Source organism: Siniperca chuatsi, linkage group LG11, assembly GCF_020085105.1.
Source record: "Siniperca chuatsi isolate FFG_IHB_CAS linkage group LG11, ASM2008510v1, whole genome shotgun sequence".
Classification (NCBI taxonomy): Eukaryota; Metazoa; Chordata; class Actinopteri; order Centrarchiformes; family Sinipercidae; genus Siniperca; species Siniperca chuatsi.
Genome location: NC_058052.1, coordinates 25946383 through 25963862, shown reverse-complemented (window position 1 = coordinate 25963862; position 17480 = coordinate 25946383). Strand labels below are relative to the sequence as shown.

General features: G+C 39.1%; 1 protein-coding gene across 3 annotated transcripts in view; it reads left to right on the top strand.

Annotated features, from left to right (window-relative positions):
- LOC122884536 (pro-neuregulin-3, membrane-bound isoform) overlaps nt 1–17480 on the top strand; it is a 345178-nt gene that overhangs the window by 303740 nt on the left and 23958 nt on the right. For all 3 annotated transcript variants that reach the window (XM_044214564.1, XM_044214566.1, XM_044214565.1), the window contains 2 exons: nt 3370–3393; nt 13699–13801. In XM_044214564.1, the coding sequence (XP_044070499.1) occupies nt 3370–3393; nt 13699–13801 (127 nt within the window). The remainder of the gene's footprint in view (nt 1–3369; nt 3394–13698; nt 13802–17480) is intronic.

Genomic DNA, 17480 nt, shown 5'->3' with positions numbered 1-17480 from the left:
TTCCATTTTATCCTACTTAAAAGTAAATGATCTATAATGACATATGACTTACAATGATCTTATAAAAAAGGATAATAGATTGAACTACCCAACATTATTTAAAGTAGCTAAAATTAGCTCCACCTCCGTACGAAATTAAAATGCTGCTCACACTTTAATGCATGAGTATCACATATATTCTCGACATGTTCTTGCTGTTCTTGATTTCAGCTACTTTGTCATGATGTTTACACAAAGTCAAATATTCAAATGCAAGACTCCATGTTTTGTGACTGCGCCATTCCATCAAATGGTACTATTCTAGATGTCTTGTGCATCACTTTATACTAATTTCCCCGAAATTCTGTTATATTTGGTATCTTTTGGGATCTCCTCAAGCATTTCAGAATAAAGTTCTGTGAGTTTCGAATGCAGGACTTTAGGTATTTGGGTATTTTACACTGTACTTGTACTTAAGTAAAGAATCTGAATACTTGTTCCACTCTTAGAGTAAACATTTTTGGTACGAATTTGGAATTGAGCCCAGGTTATCAGAGGCAAATGCTAATGCCTTTCTTTCACCTCAACATCATTACTGTGCTTTTCTCCACATCATTTCTGAGTCAGAAATCTAGCTTCCTCATTTTATGCCTTTTGTTATAGGAAAACAATATCATTTTTTGTGAAAATGTATCTCCCAATTTTTGGAAAGTTTCCAGCCTGGTTTGGATTCAGATATGGCATTTCCAGTGGTATCTGACGGCCAACCTAAAGGCCATCAGTTTCCACAGAGCATATTTAACATATGACACTTCATGGGGCCTTCCATCTAATGTGGTTTACAGTAGCAGGAGTGCATACATCTTGAGTATGGGTGGCCCCAATGGGACCTGAAGCTCATATCCTGACAGTGCTGGTTCTGATATATGCTCTACCGACCAAGCTACACAGAAAATGAAATCCCTAACCTTGGCAGCTTTAGTGCTAGGCTCTACTCATTGAGCTCCATGGGAAATTGAGTTTCTAACCTTGGCAGTAGCAGCGCTTATAGCTCTACCCAAAGGGCTGCAAAACTGCAGAATTTCAAAGGATAGATCACGCTGTAATTTTCTTTTGGCTCTGTAGAGGTCAATGGTGTCACCAAGGCTAAAAATACATATTCACTTGTGTTGTTATTAAGCATTCTAAATAAAACTTTCTACCAGATGGCAAATGAAGATAAAGGATGGTCATTTCATTTTTTTTTTTTATAAAGTTTCTTCAACTAGGCTGGCAGATGCACAACACAGCAAAATTTCTTTGGAGCATTACAATAAATTCATATTTTTGAAAAATTCCATAACAATGAAGCTGGCTAATATTTTCAGTTTGGCTTTAGGTTTTGAGGTTGAAATTTCGGAAAAATGTAACAAAATAAAATAAAACTCAAGGCCCAATTACAAGCTTCTTTCTGAGCTTTCAATCACATCTCATCTCACATCTCATCACGTGGAAATTATGGTCATTAAGGTTTTGGGTTTTGAGCATTGTTTTGCTGACTGTAATTTTAAAAAAACTGTCTTCATTTAGTCCACACAGGAGTCTGCTATTTATTGTACATATCAAATAAAAGGCCAAATGCCATTTCAGAATGTCACAGTTTTTAGCCTTGCTAATGTCTTTCCTGAAATTCTACTCTCTTGGTATTATTGGTTTGCTTTGTGAAATATTGCTTCATTTTGTTTAATTGTTTTGAGAAATGTTATGATTTGCATGTCCCAATTTTTGCATTTAACCCACTTATCTCATCCAGTGTATTCTACATTGTTATAAATATACAGCACTGTGGACTTTCTTTGAGGATTATAGTCAAACTCTATAGTTGACAAATATTTGTCAAAACCCAAATGTAGATTTTTCCAAAAGCTTTCATGTGAGAGCAGCGGTTATCTTGTTCATCTTCTCATGTCCCCCATCGCAGGCCTTTTTGAAGGGAGAAATTGAGACGGCAGTGGAGAGAGGTCTCTGGGTCATTGGTAAAGTGAAAAATGATCCGCTTACATCCGTGCTAACATTGCCCGAAAAGATTGGGGGCAGATTGGACAGAGCTTTTCACATTAAAAAGACCAGCTCACCTACTCTAAGATGTAGGGCAGAGCCACTCAGGAGATAAAGTCACTGTCAGTGTGGTAAAAGCCAGCGGTGACACCACAGACAGCACTTCTTCTAGATTATTTTCTAACAGTCAGTGAGAGAGATATTTCCAGTCCTGTAGAGCCCAGGGAAGCACCTGTAATCCAAGTCATTGTAGCAATGATCAGACTCTTCATAGCTGCACAAGGCAGATGCTGATTTTTACGGATGAAACAATGACAAGACATTTCACTCATTCAGTATTTTAAAAGCATAAGGTCACATATTGCCTCAGGGCATATAACCAAAGTAAACAGTAAAACAATAAAATATGAACAGTAGAATAAAAAATGTCTAATCTGAAAGGTCTTAATTTTTGCATTAATGGAATTGCACTACGTTGCACTACAAAGCTCAGTTTTGCATGTGTTCGATGATTCTTTTAACAGCAGAAAGCTAGCAGCTACACTCTACCCCTCTATATGCTTGGCTGGAAAATTGCTACAAAAACGGAATTGCGGCTTCAGTGTCAAAATGCGAACCGTTTATGGAACCAAAATGACCTCCGACCTCTCGTTTCCTTAATATGTTTTACACAGTAGAATGCACACAAGCTCTCACATTTATGCTGTTCAGACATTGAGGATACACAGGCCAGTGCGTTGTTTGTTCTTTTTTTTTATCTGTGTGTAAGTGTGTGTGTGTGTGTGCACACTCATATCTTTGTGAGGACCAGCTTGAGTTTCTGTCAGCATTCGAGTTGCGTTGTGGGTAATGTAGGCACCAGGTTTTGACAAGGAAGAAGAAGGTGTGGAATAAAAAAGAAGCAGAAATTTTTTAATACTCTTTTTGACTGTTTATCGTGAGTCTGACAATGTTATAGAAGTGCAATGCTAAATCGGTGCAGTACTCTTAAGTACTGTATTTTTCTATAACATTAAATGGTTAAAGTAAAAAAAAATATTATTAGTTATTATCTATTAAGAGTTTATCACTTAGCGAATGTGATTCAACAGGACTGTGTGGGAGTGTGTGTGTGTGTGTGTGTGCGTGTGTTTCATTTCTTATAACATCACTAGCATGTGCCTTCTGACTCCATGTGACAACTGATAAAATACTGACATAGCAGCTTACATGAAGTCAGTAATGATCTGGCTATACAGTGACACAATGCTAATGCATACTATTCTTAATAATAAGTTCATTTTGTCTCCCTCTCTCTGTCTCTCTCCCTTTCCCCCTCCCTCCCCTTCTCTTCCCTGCTGCCTGAAACAACAGATCACTTGGGCATCGAGTTTATGGGTAAGGAAGCTTTTCTTGTCTTTGCAACTGCATGAGTCACGACTGTAAACATAACAGGGCTTCAACTTAGATCAACATCATGCTTTGTGATTGCTTACATACAGCACATGCATCTTTCATGACACCCATGGCACACGCAGACATGCCAAATCACATATGGCATCATTATATAATTTGTCATGGAAACAACAAAGCTGTGGTGAAGACAAATGTACAGCTGTACAGCATTTCTTTGAAATATCAGCCACTGTCTTTATCTCTCTCTACTCTTTCTACACATGTATTTACTTTCTGTGCCATCTCTATCTTTATGCTTTCTTTCCCTCTCTTTCTCTCACAATTGCTTATGAAGTGTCCCTTCAGAATATCAATGTGCCGCAGTATCCTTGGAAACAGTGAGAACAGAGATGAAGGCAGGGTACAGTGAGGGAGTTTTTATGATGCTGGCACTGTTACCAAGTGTAATCCTCATTAGTACATGTGTGTATGTGTGCACATGCATGGCACATGTTCAAAAGTGTGTTTCTGAAGTCCTTAGTTTTTACTTGTGCGATTTAGATGAGATTCTTCCAATGATTGTGTGTTGAATGTTTGTGTGTTTTCCATGCACATGCCTGCGAGGCTGTGCAGGGTGGATGCCAGCGGCTCCTCCTCATCGTTGCCAAGCTCCCCTCTCCTGTTCTTGGCTCTCCTCGCAGGCTCTGTGTCGTGTATCACAGCTGAGGAGCGCTAGTTAACGACATGGAAGCTTGTTGTTAACCAGAGCCCCTCACTCTCCCAGTCGGTACAATTTGGGCCCTTTCCACACGGACAGGTTGGAGAAGCAATGGATCATCTGGGTAAATGGCCTCCCCCTGGTTTGACATTCCTACTTCTACATTCTCAAAGTAAAATTTCACTGGAACAAGCAGTACCATGCTTCTTTTTCTGCTGCACGAACACTGCATTTGCAGCGAAAACGAACAAAAGCTTTTTTCAGAAAACTTGCTGAGACTATGCAAACTTGGCAGTGACAGATGATCTTTTCCACAGAGCTATCTTGCAGGTTTTCCCATTTATATTCACTGAGAGGTTTTATGCCTCAGCAACATTGTTCAGGCTGCCACATTTTCTTTGCCTAGCTAACGTCTCTAGTCCTGCCAATGTCTTCTCCAGCATTGTGTTAAGCAGTGCACAGATAGATAAGCACCTCCCACACTCAACTCTGGTTTGTCAATGTCTGTGGCTTTGGAAGCTGAAAAAATATAAGACTTACATACCAATCCACTGAAACTCCTTTTGTTATTAATACAATTAAGTAAATACATATTGTACAAAGTAGGTTACTTGTGGAAAAAAAACAAGCCTTCATTAAAATCAATATAGTGTTTTTCTTCATTGTTCCTTGCCAAAACATCCTGTTTCTGTTTATAGCAACTCATGCCATATCATTATTTGGGAAGACCCCTCATCCACAGATTGATATTATTTCAGTCAGAGACACCTACGTAAGGAACTGACCATTTATATCAAATGAAACAGATAGATTTGCCGTAAAAGGCTCAGCTCCTTGAGGTAGCTCTCAAAGAATCAGAGCTGCAACAAGGATTTTGCTGGGAGAACTAATTCCCCTTAAATAAACACAGACATGAACATTAAATCATAAAGTCAACAAAACCAAATGCTCATCACTCAAGAAAGATGTTGGGGTGGCGACTGGAGCTGCAGCAGCAAATGGCATTGGCGTATCAGCAGAATAGTCAGTAGTAAAGTCCACTGTCTACGCCTGTATGAATACTAGTCAGCTGGTAGCCAATCAATTGATAAATGAGTCGCTGATGGTGAAGCATGAATAAAGCTGTTATTACAGCTAATGCAAGGGTGACTTCAGTGCTCAACTTGAACCAATGCAGTGCTCCATTTCTTTTGTAAACTGAGCTTTTAAAGGATAATTCTGGTTTATGAGAATTTGATTCTTATTTTGATAGTTTTGGCTATTCCTGATAATGTTAATTGTTGAGATCTGAGAACAGGGCAGTATTGCTAAAAAGAAGTCAGATGGGGCAAGAAACACAAGAATCAAGACAGGTTAGCAACCACCAAGTTAGCCAAACTTATTTGGAAGAGACAAAGTCAAATGGTAAAATTATTACCCAAGTCTATGTTGTAAGCACCAATCGCAGTTTGAGGTCATAGTTGAAGGTGGTGTTGTACTGGACTACGTTATATTCAGAGGTGTTACTTACAGTACATAAGGGGGGCTGAATATTAGTAACACCTCTGAATGTAATGCAGTACAACACCACCACTAACTATGACCTCAGTGCTAAAACATATAATTTAATTAACACCTCTATGATAGTGTCAACCAAAACTGAACATTATAGGCATCATAAAAGTACATTTTATGACCAGGTGTATTAGATTGCAGTAGACTGTACAGGTGTACTTAATACTAAGTGTAGATACTAAGGCATTCTGCATGAGTATACACTATTTTGATATTGGGTTTAAACAAAATATTCAGTCTAATCCCATGGTAGTTATTTTCCACAGACAACCCATAGCCCTATGCATGATTTATAGAGAATGAACCACCCCCTTCCAACAGAGTCAGTTTCTGAGGTTAAAATTAGAAAAGACGTGTCTGAAGGTTGAGATCTCTCCACCCAGGACATCACCCACCCAAGGCTTAATGAAACAGAGAATATATTCAAGAATTCTGGGATCCTGCCATACTCTTTATACATTTTTTATATTGCTCTGCAAAAAGATGAGAAAATTTCACTGTATCTAGGCAGTCATTCATGTGAGCATCAATATTTCCTTTCCATCAGAGATCACTGAGCTCTGACTGGAAGATGCTCCACCTGGTTGTAAATCAGTGTAAGAGCAAAGTGTTGCAGGCAGCTATTTTTGGGGTGAGAGATGGATTTTAAGTCATGTTGATTTTCATTTTCCATCCAGACAATTTAAGTTGTGTTTGTGAAGGAAGGAGGCATTTTGGCAAACTGGAGCGAAAATGAATGGCGCTAGGCAGACACATTTGTGTTTGCGTTTTACATATATCTTGGTGGCAGTGATAGGAGTTAGTAACATTCATGTCATTCAGTTGTCTCTTACATGTGGAGGTAAGGTAGAAAAAGTTTTAATTTCTCTTTGCTTGACTTTGACAACTTAGGAACTGAAATGCATCATGACTACAAAATATTCCGCCTGTGCTGCTCAATGTCAAAGAAGAGCAAGGAGATGAGTAACAAGAGGGAAGAAAGACAGACAGATGTAAAGCAGAGTGGCAAGCGGCAAATCACGCTACAGTCTTCCCAGAGATCACTTTTCAATCAAACAGCATCACAATTTCTGTTTGGTTTTTTTCTGTCAATGAGTTCTGAATTCCTGGAGGTACAGCTTTGTTCTTTTTAAATAAACTGGTACTGCTGCTGCCAGAAACTTAAAATGTAGTACTTTCTGTGCACATAGGTGTAGAATAACAGGTGTATGATAGTAGTGTTACTTTTCCAGGTCTAGAGATATTGTACACCAATTTTGGTGAATTTTTAACAAACCTAAGAGGGGTTTAACATTTCTATTAGTTTTACAGTTTTACAAAATTACAGAGATTACGATTCTTGGGCCCTCATACGACCATACGGCCTCATACGTAAACGAGAATAGCTGGTAAAGATAAGTCAGCACAGGGGTGATGTTGTCTTTCTATTTGGTGCCAGTGAGAAGCTGAGCAGCAGCACTGTAACTGCTGGCTAATACCAACTTATAACAAGTTACAATAGTCTCAGAAGAAAATGAAGGTGTGGATAACCTCTTCCACACCATGGAGCAAGAGAGAATACGTAAGAAAAAGAAAAGAAATAAAGATACTGCAGAAGGAAAGTAAGAAGAAAATTACCAGCTGAAACAATAGCCCCAGTCACCTAAATATATTCAGTATGTAAATGGGCGAATAAAGCCATCCAAGTAATAGAGGAAAGGACCGTGACCAGCCAAGAGAGCATGCTTACTCTAGCACGGCAGACCTGCATAAATAAAGGGTTTTATCCCCCATCAGCAGTCTGCATGGCACATGAAAAGCCTAATGCTCAGGGCTGTGAGGCAATCGCTGGAGAATCCCATCCCTCTCGGCCTGCGTCCTCTGATCTCTCCTCGCACTTGTTATGTCATTCTCCCCAATCTCAGCTGCTCTTGGCACAGACAGGAACATATGCTATACAGAGCAGAGCCCACACTAGGAGTCCACACTGGTTCACCCCAAGCTCAGGCATCAGTTCCGGGTGTGGCACAGTTTGGCCTATAATGTTGCATTCAGGAGATAAAAGCCTATTGTTTGAGGGTGGTCAACAGTAACTGCTGACAATGTGCAATTTACTTAACCATTACTGCCCATGACAGCCAAATCCAGCCATCCTTACACTTAAAGTATACCATATGAGAATAATATGACGAGCTATTGAATACTTTTCAATATCTCTAATAGAATAATATCTCTAATAGAATAATATGATTCAATAAATAATATGAAATAAGAAAATAGGTCTGCATAATGTGAGTGTAATTCACTACAATCGGACAATGTCCCTGTAGAAAAACGTATGAAGGCCTGAAGATGGTTTTTATTTTGTTTCAATCTCTTTTGCTGCTGGATGAAACCAAATGACAGTCAGCAGGGTGTGCAATGGCTACAGGTTACTGATTACGAATTTGTCAAGAAAACTTCTCGTATTTTAGCATCATGTGCTGCCTAACATTTTGTAATTAAGGTTCTAACTATCAGTAGCTTGTATGCTACTGTGATTGTTTGTGTAGCAGTCAGCCAAAACTAACCGTTTAAGTCCTTTACCATCATTCATCTGAATTCTGCCACTGTGTCAACCTTGAACCAATTCCAATGTGCTGCCACTAAACATTAAACTTCACTGCCCTCAAACTAGAGGCCACAGTTTAATTTATAATTGTACAAATGCAACACAATTTAATAAAGCTTAACCTAATATCTGCAACAGACCTTGACAGTGTCAGTGCCTGCCAGCAGTCTGACTCGTCCATATGTCCACAACATTAGATAAAAATCCTTCAATGACTCACAAACCTGGCACTGCCTATGTTTTTAATAAGGGTAAGATATCACATATCCTAATGTGAAAAATCATTTGTGAGATTTGTTGATGCACAAGATATTACTGAGTGCAACCCAGTCAAGCCTAATGGAACAACGTTAGAATGTCAGAGCCCAAACATGAGGGTCGAGATCACACACTCAGATACAGAAAAATCTGCTAATGACGGAGACCAATGTGCTGGAGCACTGCCAAGTGCATGTTTGTGTCCTTTGTTTCTGTTTATATGTCATGAGCCCCACCATTCAGTCTTAATCTCTCACCAGGGCTCAGAGTCAAAATGCCACCTCAGCCTGTCGCCAGACTTTGGTCACCTCTGTTTATGTCTGTGTGTAACTGTCTGTGTCTGTGCTGTCACCAACTATGTGTACTGTAATTGTTTGAAAGTGTTTGTATTTTTTATGATGACAGAGAGCTAGGGATTCCTGTGTTTGTAGTAATAAATTACGATACAACCTCCTTCTAAAAACCAAGGCTTTGAGAAAATTGCATAGTAGATTAAAGGGTCAGTTCACCCAAAATGAGATGTACATATTTTCTCAATTTTTCAGATGTATCTAGCTATGCAGAAAGTTGAGGTTTTATTTGGCCGGGTTTTGAGATAGGGTTAGGGTTCTACTGCCATCCCAATACAGTTACAGTCAATCTTCAGAAGAAAGTAGTTCCTAAGAAAACAGCAACCGGTGAGGTCTGTAGATTATCCTGAGTAACCTGGATATTGTTTTTCAGTTATTTGAGCAAAAACATTTCCATTCACTTTCACTGAATTGAGGTGGGTGCAGAAATCTAGGAGACAGACAAATCTGAACAAAATAAAACCAAAACTATCTGCAAGATGCTTCTTTCTTTGAAATATGGTTGAACTGACCCATTAACATAGCACAAATAGCACACTGAAGACAATAAAGGCTTAACTAATACAATAAAGGTGATTTTCATCTTTATTGTATATAAGGCACGCTTATTTCACCACTTACTCCATTGCTTATTGATTTCTCTCTTTCTTGCCATCTGACCTGTATAGAAACATGGCTGCTGTATACACATTCTGAATGTATATGATTACATACGTACAAAAGGTCACAGCAACACCTCTATAACACTGCTGCTACCACCTTTAGTGAAAAATATTAATCATATTTTTCTATAATGTTGCTGTAAATAAGCGACTAGCAGGGATCTGCAGGGCAGAACTGGAGGTTTGAAGTGGAAATAAATAGAAGATGTGACCTCACGGCCCCACAGATGGAATATGATTTATTCACATCAAGAGAGTGTGTTTGTGCAAACAGTAGGTGTGTCCAAACAAGGACATGTGAGGGTAGGAGGGAGGTTGATGCATTTCTTGACCTTGGTGATATACTGTATTTATGATTGGTCTCACACCAAGCATGCTGCATGCATATACTGTATAACATAAGTCTGACTGTATGTGATATACTGAACCTTTTCCTCCCTAACTCTAGTGTAGTAAACATCTGTTTGTGTGTGCATGTGAACTAACACATATATTTGGGTGCCTACACATGACAATCTCACTCAGATCAGTAGTGCAGACAGGACAAGATAAAGTCATCCCAAGTTAGAATTTCACCTTTTTTTTTGGTCAATCCTTGTCCCTGTCTTCCAGCTGAATCCCCAGCATCATCTTTAAATTTTTTTAAAAATCTGTTTCCATCACCTTTTGTTCACATTGTCAAAGTAGCATCTTTTCCACCTCATCTAACCATAAAAACACTTTTGTGAAGCATTTCGTTTCCTTTTCTGGCACAAATGAAAATTGCACTTAAAAACGTGGAAGAAAACTTTCTATCTCAACTCCTCACCTTCAACTCTTTCTTCCATGACCTTACCCCTTACACTAGAGCACCACTCTGATACTAGGCTGCCAAATGAAATAACAAAACTTGTTGTTTGTATCTACCTTCCAGAACCACACATATAAGAGTTTTCTGATCTGATGCCCTTATCGGCGGGATGAATCATCTGTCAATGCCTTCCAAAACTGCTGCAAAACTAAAACAATTTTCTCATCGGACACACTAGGCCAAGCGGCAACCTCCGAGCCTGAAAAATTAAACGCCAAGTGCCACAAACTTAATGGCCACTGAGGCTGGCTCCAAAAGTGAGTCACTTCCCATAGAGCCCCATGTTAAAATGCCCAACTTCACAGCAGAAACAAACATGTTTACAGCCTGGTACAAAAAAAACGGTTTTGGTCTCTATAGCTGATGTCCCCCTTCATGACAATGTCAGGGGGGTGAATTTTTTTTATAACTCACCCATTTAAATTAAATTAAGGCTTTAAGATATGCATAATTAAGGACATGGCCACTTTGAGTGATATGTGAGTGCCCTATCAGGTGGTTTGCCGCTAGGTGGTTCAGCGACCAGGCTTCATTTGCTCACACACATGTCCATGTTTTATACAGTCTATGGTTTAGGCACAAAAAAAGGATTTGTTTAGGGTGACAGAAAGATGGTGGTTTTGGGTAAAACACCTACTTGCTTAAGATTAGGGAACGATTCAGGTCATGGTTAAAAGAAATGTACATTGACTGTAGATAGGAAACAGAAAGCAAACAGCTGTCTCTCCTGTCTTGAAGATAAACATGTGTAGCTTTTGGGCATTTGTTGAAACAACCGATGCTGTCATTATCAGTGCTGATACTGTTACAGCCAGACATGACCAATTCACAGTACTGTTTCTTTGTCACTATCAGGTTGAAATTATAACATAACGTAATGTCTTTTCGTATAGTTAAAGGGGAACTCCACAAAGTTGTCTGTTCATCATCATTCATCAATCATTCATCCTGTGAAAACACTTATAATAATTTGACAACATAATCTTAACTCAAGCTCCACTTGTTTGCTTTTGCCAGACCTTTCAACCACTTCATCAGTGGATGCTGTTTGTTCAATTGTCATGGAGGTCGCTCATTAATCATGTGACCTAAGTACTGTGTTGAACTTCAGACACTTGATAACAGGTGATAGAAAACACATGTTGCCTATGTTATCTACTGAGAGATGCAGTTGAAATCTCTAGAAAAAGCTAGTGAATGATTAGATTAGATTAGACTTCATTGTCCCAGAGGGAGATTTGTTTTCACAGCCAGTTCAGCATCAGAACAAACACAACAACATACAGATAAACTCAAAAACAAAACATGTAGTCCCCATGAATACATTCATATATCCCAAAGGCAAATGGACCTTAAATTAAGATTATTCAGTCAAACTACTATCTCTAAACTCAAAAATGAACATGACGTCAAACAGTTGTATATTGCGGCATGTGTGGCTTTGGAGAGAGCTCTCTGAGTCTGAGAAATTAACCCTGGTGGATTAGGGTTATCTCGGCCTGAGCTTGGAGTCTAAAAAAGCTGGGGCTGTGAAGTTTGAAAAATGTAGGCAAATCAGAGGACGCAAAACACTATTTACAGTAAGTTGAGTGAAATTTAAGGACTCCTGCATAATGTTAGCATAAAATATAGAAAAGAAGTTCCTTCATCAGGCATTTTTTAAATCAAAAAAGGGTAAGGGGAGCGGTATCAGATCAGTACTCAGTATCAGCCAATACCCTGAATTTACATTAAAAGAAATCTGTATCAGGAGAGAAAAACAGGGATCACTGCATCTCTACAACATCCTGCCTCCCCTCCCTATCTCATTCCTCCTCATGTCTCTTTTTTATATTCCCCCATCCCTCTCTCTGTCTTTCTCTCCTGCTCTGCCTGTCTGTGTCTCTGCCTTCCCAGCAACTGACCTCAGTGTGCTCCCATAGGATAGCCCTCAGCTCCCTCTAATGATATAATTATAGCCAATGAGCCAATGTGATGACTCAGGCTGATTAGCAGCATCAAAACAACGCTGGCCCCAAACATAACTTAGACATAGATGGAGGGAGAGAAATAGGAAATGCAGAAGAGAGGAAAAGATGCACTCACAAGACAACTCACTAATAAACTGTGACATCAGTTATTTCAAGGATTATGTATGACATACTGCATTATACAATATCAGTGTGGGCATCAGTAGCTTAAAGGCTACAGCAGTAAGCTTGTGCTGAGAGATCCCTGGTTTGAATTCCCCGACAGGCTTGAAAATATCGATGTGGTCGTAAATTAGTAACACTCTCCCTCATTGGCTGCTGTTAGGACGCCCTTGAGCAAGACGCAGTGGCTGCAGTTGTGATGCTCTGTAGCTAAGAAGGTTGTGATTGTGTTCTGCAGCTCCCAGCAGTGATTTTCTGAGCTTACGCACTGAGGAAGCAGCTGTAAAGGACTTTATCTTTTTTGTACTAAAGTGGCCATTCAAACCAATCCGCAGTAAAAATTTGTCTCAATCACCTCAATGTAAAATTGCAACACCTTGTGTCATCTTCGTGCTTTTCCAAGGTCTGAGCCTCGCTAAATAAAACTTGATTGATTGCCTATTAATATATCTGAAGGCAACTATGATTTACTTGTTCGTAGCAAACACGACAGCTTCCATTTTTCTCCACTAATGGCGTCCGTCCACGCCATAACTCTCCTTGTCTCCATGTATTCAAGCTCCATTACATGTGGCATCTATTTCAAAAGCAGTCGCGTCTATTAGACCATTACTCGATGCGGTAGAGCTGATAAAATAATCTGAAAGGCTGTGCAGTAACTAAGAATAGCAGGTGTTGCTGGAGAATCGTAAATAGGTGTTTGAGTATTGTAAATGGGTTTTGTGTTGTTATATTATTTCAGTTTTAGTTTATTTATCACAAAAGTAATTACACTTATACAGGAAAGAATCTGCAAGGCATATAAAAAAGCCACAGAGAGCTGTTGCACCGCAACTGGTTGTTTGATGATTTGAAATGGCTGTCTTGGTGCTGCAAACAACGATATTAGAAATGAAAAGTGGGTAAGTACAAACCTCAAAACCATGTTTAATTATGTGTTATGGTGAGATTTCTGTATAGTATTAATTTAGTATTAACTCTGTCTCTGTGAATATTGGCTGTGGGATCTTGGCAGATATACACACATCTATGCGAACTCACACATTTTCACAAAAAGCCATATCTTTACCTTCCTCTATGGCTCTCCTACACACACGCTGATAGATGTGTAAGTGATCTATGACTTTATGTCCAAAGACTGTGTTATTCAGACATTAATGTGGCTCCTTCCTCTGTTTGTTTTTTCCCCTACAGAGAGCAAAGAGGTGTACAAGAGACAGGTGCTGTCAATCACATCCATCGCCATGGCGATCAGCCTCCTGGGAACCCTGTGTATGGCCCTCTACTGCCGCAACAAGTGAGAGGATAAACACAAAAAAACATACATCAAAACCCCAGTTTATAAGTAAATTATGTAAATTAACTGTTTTAAATGCAGCTTGTACTGATCTTCAGGACATAGTTCCAGTTTCACACAATCTACAGTAGTTGGCCAACATTCATATTGATAATGATGACATTGTGCTCAACAAGTTAATTGCTAAGGGGAATGTGGTGACATTGCTACAACAAAATCAATCAGACAATCAAATCAGTTTTAAACAAACCCCCAACAAACACAGCAAAAGGTTTTATCCAAACGTCTTACTGTAGCTATGTGCACACACTTTTCCTGTGCAATAGGGAATTACTACTGACATTTCAGGTGTGCTCACTTTTTGGCTTCACCTCCAAATAAGCAGATTAGATAATATGGTTAAACTATTTATTTGTTCACATCGTCTCTAATTATCTGACCACCCATAATTGTTGCCCCGTTTGATGTATGTCACCATGTTTCCAGATCCCGATTTCTTTGGTGAGTACAATGTTATTATATAGAATAGAAATGCTGACCAAAACTACAAAAATAAGACCCAAGTCGTAATAAACCAGAATGATCTTTTTAATTGATTAACCTCAGTACAAACAATAACAAATACAACTTAAAGTTAACAAAACAAAACATTGGTCAAACAATATTCTATATACAATACAACTCTATCACCACATGAACAAAGATACTGAACAACATATATATGTTTCAGAATTTCCCAGGTCAGGCTCTGTTTCCCCTTTGAATAGTGTTTCCTGTAGCGCTGCCCTCCATGGATAAGATTAGGGCTCAGGTTGGGTTATGGTTACGCCTCATAGATGACTGGTTTGGGTTACGGCTAAGGTTGGGTTTAGGTTAATGTAAGGGGAAAGACAAACCAAGATGCAAACAGACTTTGACACAACAATGGCAGGGCACACACACACAAAGTTCAAGGACTATAATTGGGCATTTTGACCCAACTCTTTGATAGATTAGTTTTAGTTTAGTTCAGCCATGCACAAATGCAACATATGGAATTTTCTCATGAATATGTTGACAGGTAAATTAGCTGCAGTGACATGTAATTTTGTCCCAACCATCAGTTTTCTTGCTTGCTGAAAGTTGCTTCAAAGATTTTCAAACTTTCAAACTTACTTTGATAATACTTATGGTAAAATCTGCCATAAATCCTAAAGTAAGCAGAATGTTACAGTATTTGGTAATAAGCCCAGTTCGGTGTGGGCAGACGAAATGCCCAAAGAGACATTTTGTTAATTTAGTGAAGGCCCATGGAACATGTTGAGGCATCAAACATCTTGAACAAAATCCCAGACCGGGTATTTGCAACAATTTGTAAATCTCATTATGTGCACACACATATTCATAGCCCATTATAACCCAAAGGTCAGCTCATGTGGCTCCTGCTCTATCTCTCTCTGTTTCTCCTTTCTGTCCCTCTCTCCCAATCTGCATATTTCTGCAGTGCATGCTCTGCGTGTGCACATTAACTGGCATATGAATGGCCAACATCCATTCCTGGCTGTGAGAACTTTGCATAGCTTGCCTGTATTCTATATTCTCAATAAGACGAGTCAAGCATCCGGCATGCAACGGTAGTCTGTCATTCAGGGTATATGGACCGTGGAGTAGGCTGTGATAGATGGCACTGTAATTCCATAGGCTTCCCTCTGTAATATTATGATATGAGTGAGTGAGCAGCCTGACAACAAGATAATCTGATCAAGGCATGATGGACAGGCGCTTTCAATGAATTTGTAATTGAGTCAGGGAACTAGCTTGTTCCATGGAGAAGATGCGTACAGATCAGGAGGAAGTGTTCATGCAAATCTTAGTGGCCTGAATTAAGATAAAGTCAAAGGTTTTCTTACAGTGAGAAAAAAAGACAGCTAAATGAAAGACAAATGATTCTTCAATTCACGCTGTCGTCATTGCTCTTTAAAGGGCAACATGCAGTGCAGTGTGTGTTTGGAGAGTGACGCATTTTTTCCTTTTTGTCTCTCCTCCAACACATTGACAATGAGGTTAAAGTACTGAGTGTATTTTAGGGTGTTTTAGTGATTCATATCTGTTTTTATACATAGTCCCCCAATTTTAGGACACAGCAGTGGGACAATGAAACATGCAGACAAGACAACCAAATAGTTTTAGGGCCAAAAAGTTGAATGTTTTTGACTGTCCAAGCCAGTCATTTCACCTCAGTCCTACCGATCATGTATTTCACTTTCTGAAGACCAGACTGAAGGCAAAAAGCTGCAGTACAGACCGGGCCAAGCATCAGCAGAGAAGATACCAAGTGTCTGTTGATTTCTGTGGGTCATGTAAACTTCCAAAACTCACCCAATATCAAATATATGTTACAGGTTTATGTTAAAATGTCTAATTACATTCTATCTTCTAAAAAGGTTACAATTCTTATACAGTTCATCAGATATGGATGTAAACACTTTAACAATTTAACCTGAAGATCATCACTTTAACCTCATACTCATTGTTTAACCTTAAAATCCAATATGCTGTAATACAGAGAAGACAAAATGGTAAATGTGCCATTGTCCAAATACAGACAGACTACACGCTACATTATTCCATGTCCGAGAGTTTAACTGTATTAAAACATATTCTTGTCTACTAATTAATACTATTATAACATATTGCTGCTTTAACTTCAGTCTTTAAAACGGTTGTACCACTGCATTAACTGTAATGGTTTTGGGTTTGTGTCTAGTTGATTTCCTGTTTTATTTTGAAATACTCTCCTTCCCTCATGTGTCTGGTAGTTTTGCTTTCTGTCGTTGATTGCCTTGATTGTTTTCACCAGTGTCAATTAGTTTCACCTGTGTCTCGTTGTCTCCCGTCACTGAATGTATTTAAGTTTGTGTCCTTCCTTTACTCAGTGTCAGATTGTCTTTGTGTCTAGCGTTTCAGCCTTTCCTTGTGTTTCGTGGAATGTCTACCTTGGTTTGGACTACTGATTTAAGATTTTTCCTGCTCTCTCTTAGATTCATTTACCTGTTTAGACTGCTCTCCTCGTTTTTTTTTTTATATCTGCGCCTGCCCTGCCTACGTGTCTGCATTTTGGGTCCTTCACCTGCTCGACACACCACAATATTAACACAGTTCTATCTTATCTATCTATCTTATCTATCTTATCTATCTATCTAGACAACTATTATCTCTTCAACTGAATAAATTATAAGGATTCTGCAGCATTAATCAATTGTTTATATTTTCCAATTTTCCGTGTGATTAAGGTAAGATCGTGGTTGTGGCAAATAAATTATGGGTACGGTGTGGGTAGAGGTAGGCAACAACAACACTTGGTTAAGGTTAGGGAACAATCATGGTTACGATTCATAAAAACATGAATGTTAATTGGTGGTCTATGAAAGGAGCTAAGCTCTAGTCTCCAGAAAAGTTGGGCTTGCTACACACCCGTTCACTGTCCTGACCTCCACACCCTTACAGCCTGCCTCGGTACATAAAGAAAGGCTAGAACTTTCAGATATGCATGTAATTCCCAGGGACGCTGGGCTGCTTAGTTTTTAATCATAAGAAAGGATCCTCTTTTGAAGACATTGTGGCTTAGGGGTGAAGACATCGGCCGCAACATTCCTGGTTTGTCTGGCAGAGGACCTTTGTTGAATCTCTCTCCCTCATT